Below are 19,609 nucleotides of genomic sequence, written 5' to 3'. Positions count from 1 at the left end.
TTTCCTGTTTCGATTTTCTTTTCTGTCATAGAAGCAGTCATCAGTTCTTGGTATTACTAAGTGTGAAAAGCATCAGTCAGGCCGGGCGCGGTGGCTCACACCTGTAATCCCAGCACTTTGGGAGGCCGAGGCGGGCGGATCACAAGGTCAGGAGATCGAGACTATCTTGGCTAACACGGTGAAACCTCGTCTTTACTAAAAATACAAAAAATTAGCCGGGCATGGTGGCGGGTGCCTGTCGTCCCAGCTACTCAGGAGGCTGAGGCAGGAGAATGGCGTGAACCCGGGAGGCGGAGCTTGCAGTGAGCGGAGATCGCGCCACTGCACTGCAGCCTGGGAGACAGAGCGAGGCTCCATCTCAAAAAAAAACCAAACCGTCAGTCAATTGGTACAGCATTTTGTGAGGGCAGGTGCCTCTATCGAAAGGGTTTTATTGTGGTAAAACATACATACAATTCATTTTAGTCATTTTAGGTGCATGATTCAAGGTACCACGTGTGTTTGCCGGGACCACCACGCTCGTCCTGTTTGTGGTGAGAGCATCCCTCTGTGCCTTCCAGGACCCACATGTGCCCTGTCCCGCCTGTCCTGCCTGTGAGCATCTGTGTCCCAGACGCTGTGTGGGTGCTCGTCTCCCTTCCTCTAGGGAACTGCAGGGTCGCCTGGTGATGGTGACATCCTGAGGGGGTGCCAGGCGGGCTGCTGGGCTCCCCACACCCCCAACCCTGATCAGGGCCATTCTCTTGGGTGGATGTGGCTGCTCAAGTGTTGCTGTCTGCTTCTGTCTGTCTTTGGAGAACATCAGCCCAGACCACCCCTGCCCAAAGCTGATGCTCAGGTAGGCAGCGTGGAGGGAGGGGAAGGGAGCCCTGGCGTCCTTGCCGACCCCTGTCCTGCCACTTCCCTCCAGGTCCCTAAGAGACGTCTCTTCCACATGCTGGAACCTTCTGGAAGCAGGTGAAACAGGGATGTTTCTGGCTCTGGAAATAGTCCCCTTGGATCTGGTGGCTTTGCAGTGTCCCCGTCTTGATGCGGCTTGCAGGCCCTGGAGCACAGGCGTGTGGCAGCAGACGCCACTCTTCCCAGAGTCACCCGAGGACAGGACGCAGGCTGCTCCAGACAGGGTGTTCCCAGGAGGCCACACATGAGGCAGGAGCTGCAGGCGCCACTGCTCCACCGTCTTTTGGCATCGGGGAGCTGTGGTTGTCTGCAGGGTGCCCTGCCCACCCCTGCCCTCCCTTCTCTTCCCCTAACTCGGAAGTCACTGTGAGGCGTGGGAGTGGCCAGGAGCCGCTCATCCCACGGTAAGAACCCGTGCTGCAGTGGTGCCCAAGCTGGACTCCTGCCTCCACTGAGAACCTCCATGGCCTTGTGGAACCTGGGCTCTCAGAGGCACCAGCCTGCAAACCTCCCGTTTAAATGCTTCTTTTTTTATTTTTTATTTTTATTTTTTATTTTTGAGACGGAGTCTCACTTTTGTTGCCCAGGCTGGAATGCAATAGTGCGATCTCGGCTCACCGCAACCTCCGCCTCCCAGGTTCAAGTGATTCTCCAGTCTCAGCCTCCCAACCAGCTGGGATTACAGGCATGCGCCACCACACATGACTAATTTTGTATTTTTAGTAGAGACAGGGTTTCTGCATGTTGGTCAGGCTGGTCTTGAACTCCTGACCTCAGGTGATCCACCCGTCTCAGCCTTCCGGAGTGCTGGGATTAGTGGCGTGAGCCACTGCACCCGGCCTAAATGCTTCTTAATTAATAGCACATGCTTTGCAAATATGAAAATAAATTCAATATTGACAGACTCATAATTTTACTATTCTTAACGTCCCGTTTGTGTCTTTTAATGATGAACCGTCTCCACCTTCTCCATCCCCTGCAAGTGAATGCACCATTGCGGGGGTGGTGGGTCACGTGTGGCCCTTTCCCGGGTTCCACAGAATCCCTGCCATTGCGGGGGTGGTGGGTCACGTGTGGCCCTTTCCCGGGTTCCACAGAATCCCTGCCATTGCGGGGGGTGGTGGGTCACGTGTGGCCCTTTCCCGGGTTCCACAGAATCCCTGTAGACTCCCTTCTTGCTTCTGTGATCCTGTGGGGCTTTACTTTGCGAAACCTTCTGCATTCACTTTCCTGACCTTGAGAATATTGAGGAATAGGGATACAGTCGAGCAGGTGGGATGTTCAGGGTTAATTCGTTTTGTGTATCATTCTGATTCCAAAAAGGAAAATGCATCTTCTACAAAACAAAAGCAAATAAATATCGTCTCTAATGTCAGCATAGATACGATAATCTGTTTATTCCACTGTGTTTGAAGTTAGATAATAATTAGATCAATTTATCTTCTACAATAGTGCAAAATATTCATTCAGTTCATGTCATTTTTTTTCTGTAAACCATGTCAATTAAGACAGGCAGAGAAGGAAGCACTCAGGAGCATGAGGAATTGTCGTCAGGTTGCCAATATTAAGACAGTTGTGCCTAGAAGGAAAAAAACACAGAATTTCTGAGCCCGTCAGTACTGCCTGCACCCTGGGACCTCCGCCTGTGTCTGCAGAGCCTGAGAAGAAGGGAGGGCTTGCACGAGCCTGTCTCCAATTTGCTTCCCAGGCCCAGCTGCCGCCAGGCTCCAGGGCAGAACTGTGGTGGCTTCAGGAGACTCCAGGGCCCACAGGGTCAGTTCTGGGCTTTGCCTCTTTGTGCAGCTCTTGCCCCGAGCACTCTCCAGGTGACATGTCCTCTCATCCCGGGGCTCTTCAGAGAATCGCAGGAATGGGCTCCACCCCCTCCAAAATAAGAAGCGTGCATGCATCCGCCCCGCCTTGCACCAATATTGGGTACAGCTTTGAAGGGGTCAGAAATTCCTCAAAACCCGGTCAACAGGATACTGTGGTGCAGTAAGTTCCCTACCAGGTTACTTAGGGCTTTTGTCCACTGCGTGAACCCTGAAGGCCGAGAGCGAGCCAAGGTCACAGTGCCTGGTGGAGGAGCAGGTATCCCAGGAACCCGGAGCCAGCCCAAGAACCGCCCAGGACCCAGCAGAGGAACAGGTATCCCAGGAACCCAGAGCCTGCCCGAGAACCGCCCAGGACCCGGCGGAGGAGCAGGTATCCCAGGAACCCGGAGCCAGCCCGAGAACCACCCAGGAGAGCAGTCCCATCGCTCATGGCCGGCAATGAGCCAGGGAGCCCAGGTAGAAGGAGCTCGGAAGCTGCGGATCTTAGCACTGTCCTGAGGCTGCCCAGGCAGGCTGTGTTCCAGCCATTCTTTGATCTCTTGCTCCCTCCCAGTTTGGGCCGGGGCCAGGGATGGAGGAAACTGAATTCCAAAATTTTTATTGTAACAAGTATTAATTAATTTTCTTCTTCTGCATAACAAATGACCACAGGCACAGTGGCTTGAAACGACACCATTTGCCGCCTCGCAGTGTCTGTGGGTGGGGATTCAGTACAGCCAGGCTGGGACCTCTGTGTGGGGACTCACGGGCCGCCAGCAGAACGCTGTTCGTGTGGCCGCAGGACAGAGGCTCCGTGTCCTTGCTGGCTGAGGCTGTGGCTGCTGCCACACCTCAAGGCACCAAGTCCCAGCCCCGTGGCCCCTCCAACCTGGCAGCCGACCTCAGGGTGGCAGAAGAACCCTCTGGTATGGAGAACCTCTTTTTAAAGCTGTCATTTGACTCCGTCAGGCCCGCCCAGGTAATCTGCCTTTTGTTAAAAGTCAAATATTACAATAACAACTGCCAAGCCTCATCACAGGTGATGGCCCCAGGTGTGTGTGAACATGAGCACATGCTGGAGGGGAGGCCACGACACCGGGCAGGGGCCAGGGGGAGAGTCGGGGAAGGCCCTGCCTTCGGGAGCTCAGCCCCACCTCGTTGCCTCAGCACAGGCCCCTGTTCCACTGCAGCTGTATCTGGCACAGTGAGTTGACGAGGGGCTGCCCCCTTCCCTTGGGGGGCTTGAGGCCAGGATCCTCCTAAGGGATCGAATGAGGACACAAAGGAAGGTAGATGGACAGACAGGGAGCAGCTGGCCAGAGGAAGCCTCGATGGTCACCCCCTCCCCAGGATGTTCAGTGCACACTGGAGATCTCGATGGTCACCCCCTCCACAGGATGTTCAGTGCACCCCGGAGATCTCGATGATCACCCCCTCCCCAAGATGTTCAGTGCACACCGGAGATCTCGATGGTCACCCTCTCCCCAGGATGCTCAGTGCACACCAGAGATCTCGATGATCACCCCCTCCCCAGGATGCTCAGTGCACCCTGGAGATCTCGATGGTCACCCCCTCCCCAGGATGCTCAGTGCACACCGGAGATCTCGATGGTCACCCCCTCCCCAGGATGCTCAGTGCACACCGGTGATCTCGATGGTCACCCCCTCCCCAGGATGCTCAGTGCACACCGGAGATCTCGATGGTCACCCCCTCCCCAGGATGCTCAGTGCACACCGGAGATCTCGATGGTCACCCCCTCCCCAGGATGCTCAGTGCACACCGGAGATCTCGATGGTCACCCCCTCCCCAGGATGCTCAGTGCACACCGGAGATCTCGATGGTCACCCCCTCCCCAGGATGCTCAGTGCACACCGGGAGTGGCTGGGGTCAAAGGCAGTGCTGGCGTTCATGGCCCTTTCGCTACGTCTGATTTGTCGCAGATCCAACAGCATCTGGGATCTTCCTCTGAAAATCCCTCTCATTATCGCAAGGAATTCCTGCACATTACTCAGTCCTTTAATTTAACGTGGCATGACATTTATATCATGCTAACCTCCACCCTCACTCCTGATGAAAAGGGCGCCCCTGGCATTCAGCTGAAACCCATCCCAATGAACTCCATAATCAAGCCCCTGTACAAAATCCAGTGGCCAATGATGCAGTTCCCTGCAGAGACCCAGACTGGATTTACCATCAGGGAGACCATGGCACCATCTGGATTGACGAAGCAGGAGCATCATCATCTTAGACAAGCATCACCCCTGTGAGTTCTACTTGATTCAAAACTGCCTAAATCCAGCCCCAAAACATCAGCCTAATGGCTAATGTCAGCATGACCTTAAACCACAAATGAAACCTCTGACCAGAGACGTGCCAACCCCGAGATAACCTTCCCTCCCAACAGAGACACTCCAATCCTGCAATAAGACTCTCCTCCACACAAAAACCTTCCTAGCCTGTGATAAGCTCCCCCTCCCAGAACTCTTAAATACCCTTAAGTCTCCAAGAGAAAAGGCTCCTGACCGAAATTGGGCAGAAGCCCCTCTCAGGTTGATTCTCCAAAATAAACCTGTCTTAGACTGTTGAGCTGCTTTTCGTGTTTCTTTCTTCTTTCTTCAACTCTTGCAGTATCTATCACCATTATTGTTACGGTTTCATATTCCACATTGCAACCAACCTTTAAGAAACTACAGTTTGTTGAGCTTTGCTGTTGTATAAAAAAATCCATATTTATTTGAGAAAGCTATTAACATACTCCCCTCTTTCCCATTCTATTAAACGTTTGCTAAATAATAGTAAAATTGTTTGCTCTTAAAAATTATTTTTCACTAAAATGCATTATTTAGGTTAACATATAAGGAGTGTGTTGTTTATCTTAAATGAATTAATCCATAATGTTTAAGTTTCTGCTTTGGTTTCTAGGCTGGAGCATGCTGGGGGGCTTCCTGGGGGCTCTTCAGAGTGAGGGGGTCCTGAGGCCAGGAGTCCGGGAACCACTGCTGTGCACCGTTTGGCACAACACTAGCTGAGGCCCCTTGTAGAAATGTTCTTCCCAGACCTGCAGCAGGAAAGACACAGCATGAGTGGGGATGTCCTTTATTCCCAGAGGCAAGTAAGCCCCAAACTTCCACACTTGTCAGAGTGACAGGTTCCCAGGGGCAAGCCCTGGCTGATTTCAGCCTCAATGCGAACAAGGTCATTAATGGAGGATGATGCGTTACAAAGGGCAGTGTAATCCACAGCGCATGGTCCATAGCACCAGAGCACAGGTGGGGAGGGTCAGGAGGAGAAAGCTCTACTCACAAAAAACTGGGGCAAACATAGAGATGACAGAATTAGAAAAGTGCTTTGTCGTCCCCAAGGGAATAATAACCAAACCCAACAAGGATGATCCGGATGTTAAAATCACCGGGTCAGATATTTTGGGGAAGGGGAGAGTCCCGAAGCCTCACCTTACCCCACAGGTGACTTGCGGATTTTGAAGGGGAGGAGCAGCTTTGCAGGAGGGATCCAGCCACTGGCACTGAGCACCCAGACGGGAGGCTTGTAGGAGAAAACAGAAAAAGGAGGAACCAGGGGAGTTTAGAAGATGCTGTGGGGATGAGGGGCATGTCCCTCGAGAACCGTGCCAGCAGCGAGGCCATTCAGAGAAGACTTGAGAATGGCTGTGGTCACGGTCAGTTCACACCTGGCGGGAAGCTCTACAGCCTGATTTGGGGGAGTCTTCAGGCCATAAGTCTGGAAGGCACAGAGACAGCCCTGCAGCATCATCTGCGGAGGCTGAAGAGGGAGCCCCTGGTGTCCACCTGGGCAGGGGGAGGGACCTGTTGGGATTGGGTGTAACTGCGAGAACAGTATAGTGGATGGGCGGTCTCTGCACCTGCGTGCGTGGAGGGAAAAGTAAGACAGGAAAGGATGTGTCATGAGAAACATGGTCATGAGTTAAAAATGAGGCACGTACAACAATAGAAATTCTGCAAGAATGTATTTGAATAATACACTGTCTACCGTGTGTGACTGCATGAGAGAGGAGTGGAATGGAAGTGGGGCACAGAGGAAGGAAGGAAGGACGGAATGCAGAGGACAGAATGAATGCAGATGAGGAGCGAGCAAGCCAGAGAAAAGGCCACACATGCCCCCAGAATGATCCCCCGTGATGAAGGTTGCTGCATGATCCACTCAGCTCCTGGGTCCCAGCAACTGACCACAGCAAAGAAGAAAAGAGGAGCTCCTGCAAGGGCAGGTGCTGGTGCACCATCGTCCAGAACACGAAACGCACATGTAGGTAAGAACCTAAGCCTATGTGAGAGACGGGCAAAGGAAAACGAGTGAGACTCCTATTACATGCAGTCCTGGGTGTGCTGACGTACAGAAATCCTCTCTGCAGGCTTAATTACTATTTGCCATGTTGGATTTGCTTACAACCTGCCTGTGGCATAAGGGCGTCTGAGCGTAAGAGTGAAAGAGAATTTTAGAATAAGTTGGACAGCGTCTGTCTCCTGTCTAGAGACAGCCAAGTCCTTGCTGTTAGAAAGGCAAAGCTGAAGAACAAAATCAAACGCGGCTGCTCTTCCTAGTCCCTTGGGGCTGACTTGGCGTGGGCTTGGCCTGAGGTCCCGTTGTGCATCTGGGCTCGGCGGAGACCACTCGGGGTTGGTTTTCCTTTTTGTTGTTCTCCACGGCTTTCTGTAGTGAGTTGAGCTGAAGGGAATTTGTTACTAAAGATAATTAAAGTGCCCAAGTGAGCACCAGGGTGCAACTCCCCAGGGGGTGGCATCCAGCCTGAGAGGATTTGGTCACCACAAGCAAAGCCATTGTGACCCACTGTCTCCAGCTTGGCAGGTGTTCCCGCCTCAGGTTCCCTCGCGGGGACAGCAGCCACTGGGGGGTCCTCTCCTGTGGCAAACCCATGGTGTATCCACCTGCACTGCCACCATGGACACCACTGCCTGCCCCTCGCAGCAACGGGGACACTGTGGTGTCGGCCCAAGTCCTTGTGGGGACGTCTCCATGGCAGCCTGGGGGGGATGTCACCTAAGCCATCTCTGGTAGCCGGTGGGAGGTTCCTTTCCATCTTTCCCTTCAGTGTGTGTCTTTACATAGTTGCCAATATGGATCCATAATTTTTTAATTTATTTAAAACTGTAGTCAATGTTTTTTGATGTATAGCATACATACAGAAAAGTACATAAAACATAATGTCACAGCTCCTTGAATTCTCACAAAATGCCGAGACCCCTGTAACCCACACCCAGATTGGGAAACAGCCCTCTCCAGTGCCACAGCCCCTGGGAGGAGGCCCCGTCCTAGCTCTGCCCCTCCAGTCACTCCAGGTTTTCTCTTACCAAGCTTCTGAAGGAGCTTCCTGGCCATCCATCCTAATGGTAGCACAATATGCTAGTAAGTTAACGGGCCTCAATTAACTTAGCTATTCCTTTATTTGTGAACTGTTACGTTGCCTTCGGATGAACAAACTGTCTTAAAGCCTTTGGCGTATTTTGCATTATTTTCTTATTTAGATTGGAAGAACTGGGGCTTTTGAGGCAAAGTCTACTACACTTAAAAAAATACGTTTGTATTGTGATACACATACTGTAAAATTTACATTTTAAAATGTAGAGTTCCCAAACCTAAACTCTGTCCCCATTAGACAGGAACCCCGCACCCCTCCCTGCACCTGGCAGCCACCAACCATCCTACTTTCTGTGTCCGTGGCTCCGACCCCTCCGGGGACCTCTCCTCAGTGCCGCCCTGTGGGATTTGTCCTTCTGTGACCAGCTCATTTCACCCAGCATAACAGCCTCAGGGTTCCTTGTGTTATAGCCTGTGTCCAGACTCCCCTCCTTTTTAAGGCCGAATCATATTCCATTTGTTAAAAGAAACACTTCAACTGAATTAAATTTAAAGGAGTTTAATTGAGCAATGAATGATTCATGAATCGGGCAGCGCCAGAATCACAGCAGATTTAGAGAGACTCCAGGGATGCCTCGTGGTCACAACAAATATATAGACAAAAAAAAAAGGAGAAGTGATATATAGAACTCAGCAGTGAGGTACAGAACAGCTAGATTGGTTCCAGGTTGGTGTTTGCCTTATTGGAACAGTTTGAACACTCGGCAGTCTATGCATGGTTGACGTATGGCTGCTGGGATTGGTCAAGACTCGGCCACTGTTACAGGCGCAGACTCCTGAATTAGATTTTCAGTCCTGTCTGCTATTAAGGTAGGTTATAGTTCATCCACAAGGACTCAAATATAGACATCCTGGTGTCCTTCTCAGGCCATATTTAGTTCGCGTTAGCACATGGCATTATGTTTGTCCATTGATCTGTAGATGGACATGGTGCTGTTTTCACCTTTTGGCTGTTAAAATAATGTTACCCTGAACATGGGTGTACAAGCACCTGTTGAGTTCCAGCTTTCAGTTTGGGGGTTTATGCCCAGAAGTGGAAGGGCTGGATCATACGGTAATTAAATCTGGGTTTCATTTTCTGAGGAACTTCCACCCCATCTTCCACAATGGCTGCACCGTTTTTCATTCTCAGCAGCAGCACATGAGTGTGCTCATTCCTCCTCATCCTCTCCAGCACTTATTTCTGGTTTGCAAAAATATATGATAATCATCCTGATGGTTATGAAGCAGCACCTCGTGGTTTTGATTTGCATTTCCTTGCTGATTAGTGGTGCCGGACATCTTTTTGCGTGCGTGTTGACCTTTGTCTATCTTCTTAGAAGTGTCCATTCCAGTCCCGTGCCTACTTTTTGGGTTGTTTTGTTTACCACAGTTTTTATAAACCAGTTCTACATCATATGAGCTGTGTGCCCCTGGTCTCTCCAAGTAGCTTAAATTCTCTGAGCCTGAGGCATCTCCTAGGAATGAAAACACCCTGTAAGCTCAACACTATTATTCATGCCTAAGACAACTACACCAATTCCCCAGCTTTTGAATGACCATAGGAATTATCACCAGAACACGACACTTTGGAAAGTGAATGAGGTGGGATTAATAATTATGCCAAAACAGCAGGTGTGAGCCAGAACCATCCCAGGCAAGCTCGTGTTCACTTTATGTGATATCAACTCCACTCCGTTCCTATCTGGATTTCTCCACTGTCCCCAGCACATCTTTCCAACCAGCGACCAACAACAGTCGGGCTCTGCATTTGGTTGTGAGCCTGTGTTGTCTCATTTATCTCCGTCCACTGCTTCCCTAAAGGTGGTGACCGACGGGGCCAGGCCACAGTCTTGCTCCTGTGGAACAGCTTCTCCCTCCATCACGTAACCTTTCCTCCTGCCGGCTGCGTTTCCTGCCACCGGAAGTAAGGTCTGCAGGCGTCGGATTCAGGGGGCACGTGGGTGCAGGGTGAGCTCAGGGAAGGCGTCAATGGGGTGGCATGGAGCACCAGGGCAATCGCTTGTCTGAGGAGGTGAGTGCAGAGCCGTCGGTGGTAAACCTATGCAGAGATGCCCCAGCGCCCGCAAACGCTCTGCCTCCAGGTCCCCGGATGCCTCAGTAACTGCCAACGGCCTTTTCCCAAATCAGTGCCTTCATTCGGGTTGCAAAATAGTTGATCTTCTAATTTCACCATTCCTGCCACATTTATTACCAAGCACTCTGTGAAAAGGGCTTTTTTCTCATCAAGAGGAAAAGAAACACACTTTCTCTTAAGCAAGGGGGAGCTGCTGAAGTCAATCCCTTTCCTCACCGATTTCCGAGGAAAGAGTTGACAATGATGTCAGAGTGGCCGCCGAAGGGAAAGCAGATGCCCTCCCCTCCCACTCCATCTCAGCCTCTCTCTCCCCTCAGTCTTCTCCCCCACCCTGCCCGTCTCCCTCGCTGTCTGGCTCTCCTGTCCCTGCCCACCAGCTCTCTCTCAGGCTTTCCTGTTTCCCCTGCCCCCAGCTCTCTGTCTCTCTCCCTAATCCCCCTTCCCACTTCGTGGACTCCCAGGTTCTTCTTTGGCCAGTGGGAGCCGCTCCAGGCTGGCTCCTGCATCTTCTCCACCTGCCCCGTTGCCAAGGGCACTTTCTTGCTCTGAAGACCCCGAAGCCCCAGGCTTACCGGAAATTTTCTGTGCCCCAGAGCTGGGATCAGCTGCTTCTCCAAGGAGCCCTGGGATGATATTTGTAAAGATAGATTGCAAAATTAGAATTAGTATTTTCAGAATCCCTTACCCTCTTTTCCCACTCCCACCCAACCCAGTGTCACAGTGTCAGGCAGGTTTGGGAGATGAGGACCCCTAAGCCCAGCGCCACTCCTCTTCCCAACCCTGGACTAACAACTTGAGCTGAACCAGACATGAACTGAAGCCCAAAACAACTGACATTGACTTGCAGCGTCAAATTCAACTTAACTGAAATGCAGTATCAATGTTGGCCTGAATCAAGCCATGGCAAGATGTGTGATAAGCCAGGGACTGTGGCTCCCCAACAACGCATCTTCCTTAAACCCTTGAACCCATGCAAGACTAGAGCTCTATCGTGCACGAACGAGGGGTGTTCCGCCTGGCTTCGATGATTCGTATCTGCTGTCATTTGTAAACTGTTTATGTACCGCCTTGGTGACAGGACCCCAGATCTATTTTTCAGTCACATTCAAGCTCCCCTGGGATAACACACTCCAGGGCTCTCACTCGGACCTTTCACCGTGAAGCGGTGAAGCCTCTTGCGGTGGCTGCAGCCCCTTGCTCTGGCTTTATCAGGTCAGGTCTCGGCTCTGCAGGCCTCGGAGCCCACAACAGAAGAGACCCTTTTATCAGCGTGCGCTGCGGGGTGGCTGCACCCTCTTCAGGGTCAGGGTGGCCTGAACTTGCGTCCTGCGCCTCATGTCCTCCTTCTGTCCTGCCCTACGGCACGGTGCCGGCTCTGGAATCTGAGCGCGTTGACACCGGTTCCTCCCTGGCCAGGCTGGCTGCTTCCCTTTCAGTGTCTGGGGCCGGCCTCGGGGGCACCTGCAGCCACCGGGGCGGCTGCTGCTGGGAGCTCAAGCCCATTTCAGCCTCACCTTAGGATGTGACGATGTCCTGCCGAGGACGGTAACTGAGATGAAAAGCGAGTTAAGGCGACAAGGGCTGCCCTTTCGGTGGCATCCGTGAGGCAGATGTCAACCCCCAGGGCAGGAAAAAGGAAAGCCCGTTCTGCCTGCACCCTCTCCTGAGACTGTGTCACTGAAGTTGGAACAGGGAGACCCAGCGAGGACAGGGGCCACGGAGTCAGACCCCGGGGACAGAGTGCTGACTCGGCCTGGCGGAGCCGGCGTCCTCATCGACAGCCCGGAACAGGAACAGCTCCCTCGAGTGCAGAGAGGAGCGCAGGCTCCATGCTGTGCCGCACATTGTAACGCACTCAGCTCTGCGCGCTCCCGGCATGGAGTGAGCACCGAGACCACAACCCGCCGGCCTTGTTCTTCTGAACGAGCAGCAAAGCCGAGCGCAGGACACGCAGGTCATGCTCAGCGCAGGGAGGCCGCCCTCGCCGGGCCCGGTCTGGGGTGCTCAGGCTCTGCAGCCCCAGGTGTCAGATGTTGCGGCTGCCGTCTTCTCCCTGATGCCCAGCACACGCTTCCCCAGGCCCAGTCCTGCCGCGTCTCCTCCCAACCTGGGTCCACTGCTCCTCCCAGCCCTGACACCGATTCCTGGAAAGCTCTTGCTGGAGCCCAGCTGTCAGCTCACCTGCTCTGATACGCAGTCCGCCCTGTGCGGCTGCTCTGTCTCCACGTGGATGGATGGTGCCTGCGCTCATGGTCACACTGCTCAGCCAGGGGCCGCAGAGCCTTGGAGCCCCGTCTCCAGCTCCTGCCTCCTGGAGGGAGTGCTTCATGATCTGAGCCCACCTTCCTGCGGGAAGGGCTCAGAGCAGCCGGCGCGGCCCCACCCAATCCCCCTCCCCCGGGAGAGGTACGGTCCTGGACATCCAACAGAGGTGACAACAGGGCTCACCTCTCCCCTGTGGATCTTCCCCCCAGGGCCCAGGGGCTCTGAGCATTTCCACAATGCACAGGATACGCCCACCCTGGAATTCTCTGTGCTCTACCTTGAGGACAGCATAGAATAAAAGCAAGCCCCGCTCTTAGCCGAGAAGCCAGTTTACCACCCTGTGAGCGTAAAAGCCCCTCCGCAAACTCTATTCTTGTTGTTTTCAGGGTGAAATGCAAAGAAATAGGTATGTGTTATTTTAGCTAAATATTTGGTTATTCTAAAGACAGCTGCACTGGCACAGATATGCCATCTCTTGTTCTCCCTGGATGCTGGTAGATGCTGGTGGACAGGAGGAAAGCCTGGCCTCACAGTTTCCTGCCCCCCATGTCTAAATTCATCCAGGTAATAAAGTGCGTCTGTGTCTGTACAGGCAGTAACTCAGATCAGCCCTTCCACAGTGGCACACAGTTCCACAGAAAATCCTGTTATCAATAATAGCATTTGAATGAATTTGGGAAATCACCCTGCTGAGCTTAACATATTTGCACTAGTATGCAAATATCCCTGAACACACCCGTCAGAACTAATCCACTTAAAAATATGCAAAGAGATGATAGGCGGGAAAATGTCCTGTGTATAGATTTATGGGAAATGCCAGAACTGCTATTTTTGCCTTCAGAAAATTATTAGATTCCCAGTATTTTATATTTCAATCTACTATCATCATGCAATTGTTAAATTTCCTCTTTAATTTTCATCTCTGAAATGTGGTTTTCGCCCAGTCATCAAAATATAAAATAACTGTTTCAATCACTTGCAAAGGAGCTTTCTTTCCAGTATTTTCAAAATGAAAACACAGAAGCGTGGTTTGCTGTTTTGCATTTAAGATGCACTTTGGCAGTGGTGGTGCCAGGCTGGTGCCCACAGGACAGTGCTGTGTTCACACATAGTGCACGCTGGAGTGAAGGAGAGAACCAGCGGGCTCCTTCCTGGCTTCATACTTGGGATTAAAAATCCCTTTTGTTCAGATGTCTGCTCTTTTTTTTTTTTTTTTTTTTTTGCTTTTTCTTTCCTCTGGTGACCTCGGCCACAGGGAGCTGTGTGATTTGTGTCCAGTTTGGGACACGACTGTGTCAGCCCCACGGGTCCCCAGCACCTCCCCTACTGCGCCCTGCAGTCAGCGTCCTTGCCGTGGGCCTGATGTGTGGATTTGAGTCGTTTCCATTAAAGTGCTCAGGATGATTGTGTGGGTCCACCTTGGGCTGCTGTCACGATACCCGAGACTGGTTCATCCGTAAAGAAAAGAAATGTATTTCCCATAGTTCTGGGTGCTGGGAAGCCCACTGTGAAGGGGCTGACATTCTGGGGAGGGGACGCATTCAGGCCACAGCAGCCTTCAGGTGAGCAGTGTCCTGCCTTTTGCTTCCTGTCGCCTCTTTACAGCCTGTTTCTAAGATGCGCACACATTTTGCTGTCTGTGCACCTCACTGTGGATTCTAGCTGCTCTCTGACATGCCATCGTTTGTGTCAGCCACACTGTACGTTTCCATTGATGTGGCAGAAACGAGTTGTCCTCATGTCCATTCCGCCCTCCTCCTTTCAGTAACTGATGCAGTGAGTTTTAACTTGCAGGTGCACATGGCCATGTACTGTGTTCTGGCCAGTGAGGTCCTGAGGGAAAGCAAAGGCTGCAACTTTCAGGCCAGGCCCTTATGAAAAATCTGTCTACCCATCTCCCGTCCCTTCTCCCAGGGGCTGGAGTCCTGTGACATGGCTGTAGGGAACCAGCTTCAGCCTCGGGGAGAGACCGTCCGGCAGCAGTAGATCAAGACTGAAAGACTCAGAGTCCAGCTGGCCCCGTGGGCAGAGCCCCATCTCCCCTGAACCTGTCACCCCACAACTACAGCTCCCCTAATGATGATACTCCCTGATACCGTAGAGAAATCCTGGGAACAGCCATAGGATGCCACCTTGGGAGACTGTGGGGAGTGTTTCTGGGGCTCATCCAGGAGAGTGGGCTGGCCAGACTCCATCAGGGCTGCCAGACGGCTTCCCGGGTCACCTGTGACCCATTCACGAAGGGTCCATTTGTTAGTGTTTTCCCCTCCTAGCGGACCCACTGTGCTATCTTCTGCCTTTCCAGTGTTACTCACTGTTTCCTTGTCAATTTTCAAGTTCTTTTAAAATTTAAATTTAAATTTCTTTTCAAATTTCAAGTCCTTTTTAAATTATCCTACACACAAATGTCTACCCTTGTGTAGGTCCAGTGCCAAGGTAAAATTCACTCAAACTCCTGACCCTTGGGCAAGTCCAGTGTCGAGGTATAATTCATTCAAACTCGTGCCAGACCCTCCTCTTTGCCTAATTCTGGATTTTATTAAGACCACAGACTCAGCATCCACTTGGTAAGGTTCACGTGTCTTGTCGCCAGTGCCTCCGTTGTGAGTAACAGTTGTGGTTCAGAGACAACCAGTGGCATGACAGGATTCACTTCCTGAGAGGTAGGATCCCTCCCCCTTGTGACCCAGAAACTGTTATGATGACCCTACCTGTCTCTGAAAGCAGGGCGTGTAACCGCTGCCAAGGGCGTGCCAAGGGCCTGAGCATGACTCCCTCCACCTGCGTGGACAGGCTACCTCAATATGCTCAGCCTTGGTGTCCACACCTGAACACTGGGATGACGCTCACCCTCACAAGATTTTGAGGAGGATTAAATGAGGACCCTGTATGAACGTGGAGTGCTTGGTAGGCCCTCGGCACAGATTAACTGACGGGAATTGCTTTGCCACGTGACTTCTGGGATGAGCCTGTTTGCCAGCAAGACCAGGTGTGGGCAGCACACTTCTGCACCCCTGGGGCACCTGGTTCACTGGACGCTCACCGGAGGCACCAGCAGGGAATTTGCAGAGGTCGCGTATCGCCTGTATTCTTGTTCACAGCAGACACCACCAGGCCCTCCTTTGCCGTCTTCTTCATGACAAGCAAGTGTAGGTGCAGGGGAAGCTGGGGCAAGCCGGGGCTCTGATGTACCTCCAAGTGGACGTGGCCCTCAGAATGGGGCTGCGGTTTGCGCGGCTCCATCAGTGTCCAGCCATGTGGAAGGGGCTCGGCCACAGGACCCAAGGACAGGCTGGGGCTGTTGGGACATAGTTCATGTGCCTGGCAGCTTCCATCAGTTCCCCCCGATGCCAGTTTTCTTACTTGGGAATAAAATGCAGTTTCCAAAATGGATTTCTGTTCTGCATTTAATTAAACACCAGTTTAGGCAAATTTCCCAATTTTAGTCTTTGTGAGAGCTAAAGATTTTTCTAGGACTTAAATTGTTACTCTTGATAGGATCTTTTTTTTTTTAATCTATGGAGAATCACCCTGAATACATACGGCTGCTGCAGGCAGGGAAAAATGTTCTTTTTTCTCCTTTTAATTAGAGCTTTTGAATCGCTCTAACCAGTTTTTCTCAAAGTCACTCTAGTTTGTGGCATTGTGAAGCCAGTTTGAGGAAGCATGGTCTTCTCCTGGTTGAGTCTAATAATATTTAGTTCATGGAGACGTCATTAAGCCCCTGCTGAGGAGCAAGTGAGTTTTGATAACCTTTGATGATGGCCGCCACCTTGCAAGGCCAATGCCAAACCTTCAGAGAAAGAATTATAACGGCTCCTGCTTTAATTAAACAATCCATGTTTCTCCACTGCATTTCATCCTGGAGTAACTGCGTGTTGGAGACAAACAAGAGCAGCCAGTGCCAAAAACATGTATCTCAGTGCATCTCACAGATGTACAGACGCGGCACTCAACACGCAGAAATGCCTGATCATCCAATTAGCGCCAGGTTCCATTTCAGAAGAGAAGGAGCCAGTGGGGGCCAGATGTGAAGTGGATAGCAGGGCTAGAGCTGCGGTGAAAGATACCAGGAGCTGAAAGTCCTAGAAATTCAGATTTCTGGGCTGGGCACCGTGGCTCATGCCTGTAATCCCAGCACTTAGGGAGGCTGAGGTGGGAGGATTGCTTCTAGGAGTTTGAGACCAGCCTGGGCAGCAAAGCAAAATTACAGAAATTCAAATTCCCGCCAACTCCCAAGCCTCCACGGTCACCTCCCTGACACCACGGAGGCCTTCCTGACACCATGGTCAGCCACGCCCTGGAAGTGGGTCAGGGCTGGGGGAAGAATGGCAGGATGATTGCAGGTCTGTTGTAGAATTCCTTCAGAAGAAAGATGAGGGTTGAGGGGACAGTAAGGAAAACACGACTCTCTGCCATAAAGTTCAAGAGATTTACCTTTTCAAGCACAGTATCAGGCATGCGGTGTTTTCTAAATAATCAAAGCATCTCTTGCGTTAAAAATACCAGAATAAACCCTGCTTGTGTTATTTTGGGGGAAAGTTAGATTGAAAGTTTTTTCAACAACAGGAAATCATTGTGGGGCAAAGTCCACAAGGCCCAGGTGAGGCCTCGTGTTTCCAGTGGGGACTGGACTGGGTCTCCTTGCAGGTGCGTCCCGATGTAAGGACAGCATGTCTGTGTGGTCACAGCTCAACGCGGACTCCAGTGCCAGCCCAGGGAAAGGGGCCTTCCCTGCAGAGGGCCGCACCCACCTCCCCACTGGGGCCAGCGAAACTCAGGTTCACTGCTCTGTGTGGAATTTGCCTCTGAAATCCCCTCACCCTGACTCAGGCCTTTGATAAAAATTTCATTTTTCAGAAAGCAAAGAGGAGAGATTACAGCAGTAACCAGCCCGTGGGAGAAGGATCTCATTCCTTCTGGTCCTGGGCCCTGTAGCTCCTGCCTCTGAGAGAGCAGACAGTGTGTTCGGGGCCCAGCCTCCCGCGAGTGCTCAGCATCTGTTGGGCTTGCTGGGAAGCAGGTGCAGGGCTGAGCCTGAAACGCATATGTAGGCATTGCTGGTAAACCTTGCCCCACTCACCCCAGGTCCACTTAGGAGCCCCAAGACCTGCTGCGGGGAGAGAAGTGTTTGGATAGGTTGGCGACGCATCTGTCATAGAACGGGTCAGGCTTGGATAGGTTGGCAACGCGTCTGTCATAGAACGGGTCAGGCTGGATGTTTTCCTCCTAAGACCAATGCTGGGGCAGAGAGGGAGAGACGCAGCTGGGCCCTGAACACCACTCACACAGCTCCTGGAAGGCGCTGGGGTCCTGTTAACTTGCTACAGGCGATTCTCTACGTCTATAGCTTGAGGTTAGCCTTGTATCACATTATGTTCTCATTAGAAACAAAATGAAAATGAAATACTTAAAGCATCTACCAGAACAGAATTAGGCCTGGAAAGCAGTGGTCTTAGCTGACAAACGGGTTGTGCTGTTTGACTCTCATGAGTAAGTCTCCTCTTTCATAGTAAAATCTCATTAAAGAATCTTCCTTCACTTTGACAATTTTTCAGCGTCACAAGCAAGAAAACACCACCTGTGGGCCCCAGCGAGGGACTGAATTTACAAAGAGACGATGACCACAGCATATGGGAAGGAAGAAGGAGCCACCCTCTGCAGGAGCCCTGAAGCCAGCCTGCCGCAGGCCAGACGAGCAGGAGGCCAGGCACTCGCCTTAGGACGGGGCCAGGAGGCCACACAGTGATCCCTGCAGCAGTGGCCCCATGCGGCCAAGACTTAACATAGCAGACACCTTCCCCGATTTCTGTCCCTACTTAAAATGTAAGATCAGCTGGAGAAAGCCCAGTGTGCCCCCCCACCAAGTCCACAGGACTCCTGCTCCCGGAGAGCCGCCCCCGTCCTGTCAGGCCCACGGTGCTTGTGCTCAGGGGGCTGCATCCTGCTGGGAGCACGATTCCGGGTGTTTCTCCAGGCGCCGAGTCCGTGCCTTCTTTTTCGGTCACACATCTTATCATTTGAGTTTAGCATCTACTTATAAACATGATTTTCAAATCTGAATGCTGCTTCCTCACTACAGTAAAAAGGAGAGACAAAAGGAAGTTGCGCCTACAACCGTCCAGAAGCCCTGGGGAGCCGCCCCATGCCTGATGCCACATGCCACAAGCTCCCGAAATCGCAGATGGCTCAGTGACATTCCAGACGCCATCCCATCGCTCAGAGTCCCGAGACACAGACATGGACACCAAGTCCATCTTTTGAGGAAGGCTTGGCGGGAATGTGGTTTTCTTCAAAGGTGAGGGGGTCAGGGGAATTGCCAGGGCCCAGCCGGCAGCGGCAGGAGGGGCAGGGCTTCGGCCCAGGCCCCTGCACGGGGGTGACCATCAGTGCCCCCCATCACCGTGACAGTCCTATCCCCAGTCTGCAAAATGCCCCCTGGATGGGGCCTCCCATGAGAGCCGGATCATGGAGAGGCTGGAATGTGCCAGACTCTGAGGCACCCAGGGGGTCAGCCTTTCCCTCTGGTTGGTCCCCCTGTGCCGCACCGCAGCCTGCACCCCGCCAGCTTCCCGTCCCTGCGAGCACTTTGTCCCTCCCAAAATTTCCACTTTTGGAGGCCGAGAGGCGGGTGGATCATGAGGTCGGGAGATCGAGACCATCCTGGCTAACACGGTGAAACCCCGTCTCTACTAAAAATACAAAAAATTAGCCGGGTGTGGTGGTGGGCGCCTGTAGTCCCAGCTACTCGGGAGGCTGAGGCGGGAGAACGGCATGAACCCGGGAGGCGGAGCTTGCAGTGAACCGAGATCGCGCCCCTGCACTCCAGCCTGGGCGACAGAGCCAGACTCTGTCTCAAAAAAAAAAAAAAAAGTCCAGACCCTGATATTCTTTTTAGGGATGTTCTTTGCAGCAATTCTCCTAAGATGAATTAGAGCAAAGCAAATTGCAGTTAGCAGTGTGCATTCCCGACCTGCAGGCCCTGATGGACACCAGTGCCTCTGCCACCTGGGCCAGTCACGTTAAGTGCTGGGACGGTGGGCCAGTGTCCAAGGAGGGCTTGTGAAGAATCTGCACCTGCCCCTTCTTGGATGTGCTCACCCAAAGTGAAATCATCTCTGGGCCTTCCCTAAGTGCTCCT

At 52.2% G+C, this 19,609-nt stretch overlaps 2 protein-coding genes across 2 annotated transcripts in view; both read left to right on the top strand.

The window, feature by feature from the left end:
• Window positions 1-19,320, top strand: part of ERICH1 (glutamate rich 1) — a 79,088-nt gene extending 59,768 nt beyond the window's left edge. The window contains exon 6 of the mRNA XM_054561143.2: window positions 18,027-19,320. Within this exon, the coding sequence (XP_054417118.2) occupies window positions 18,027-18,073 (47 nt within the window). The 3' untranslated portion in view covers window positions 18,074-19,320. The remainder of the gene's footprint in view (window positions 1-18,026) is intronic.
• Window positions 21-6,053, top strand: LOC129060861 (uncharacterized). The gene is given in 2 exon segments (XM_054561147.2): window positions 21-4,925; window positions 4,928-6,053. Coding segments are annotated over 2 exon segments (975 nt in total). The 5' UTR covers window positions 21-3,985; the 3' UTR covers window positions 4,963-6,053.
• Window positions 19,321-19,609: the final 289 nt, after the last annotated feature.

This window comes from Pongo abelii, chromosome 7, assembly GCF_028885655.2.
Source record: "Pongo abelii isolate AG06213 chromosome 7, NHGRI_mPonAbe1-v2.0_pri, whole genome shotgun sequence".
Lineage (NCBI taxonomy): Eukaryota > Metazoa > Chordata > Mammalia > Primates > Hominidae > Pongo > Pongo abelii.
Note: the sequence above shows the minus strand (reverse complement) of the source record. Positions and strands in the feature narration are given on the sequence as shown.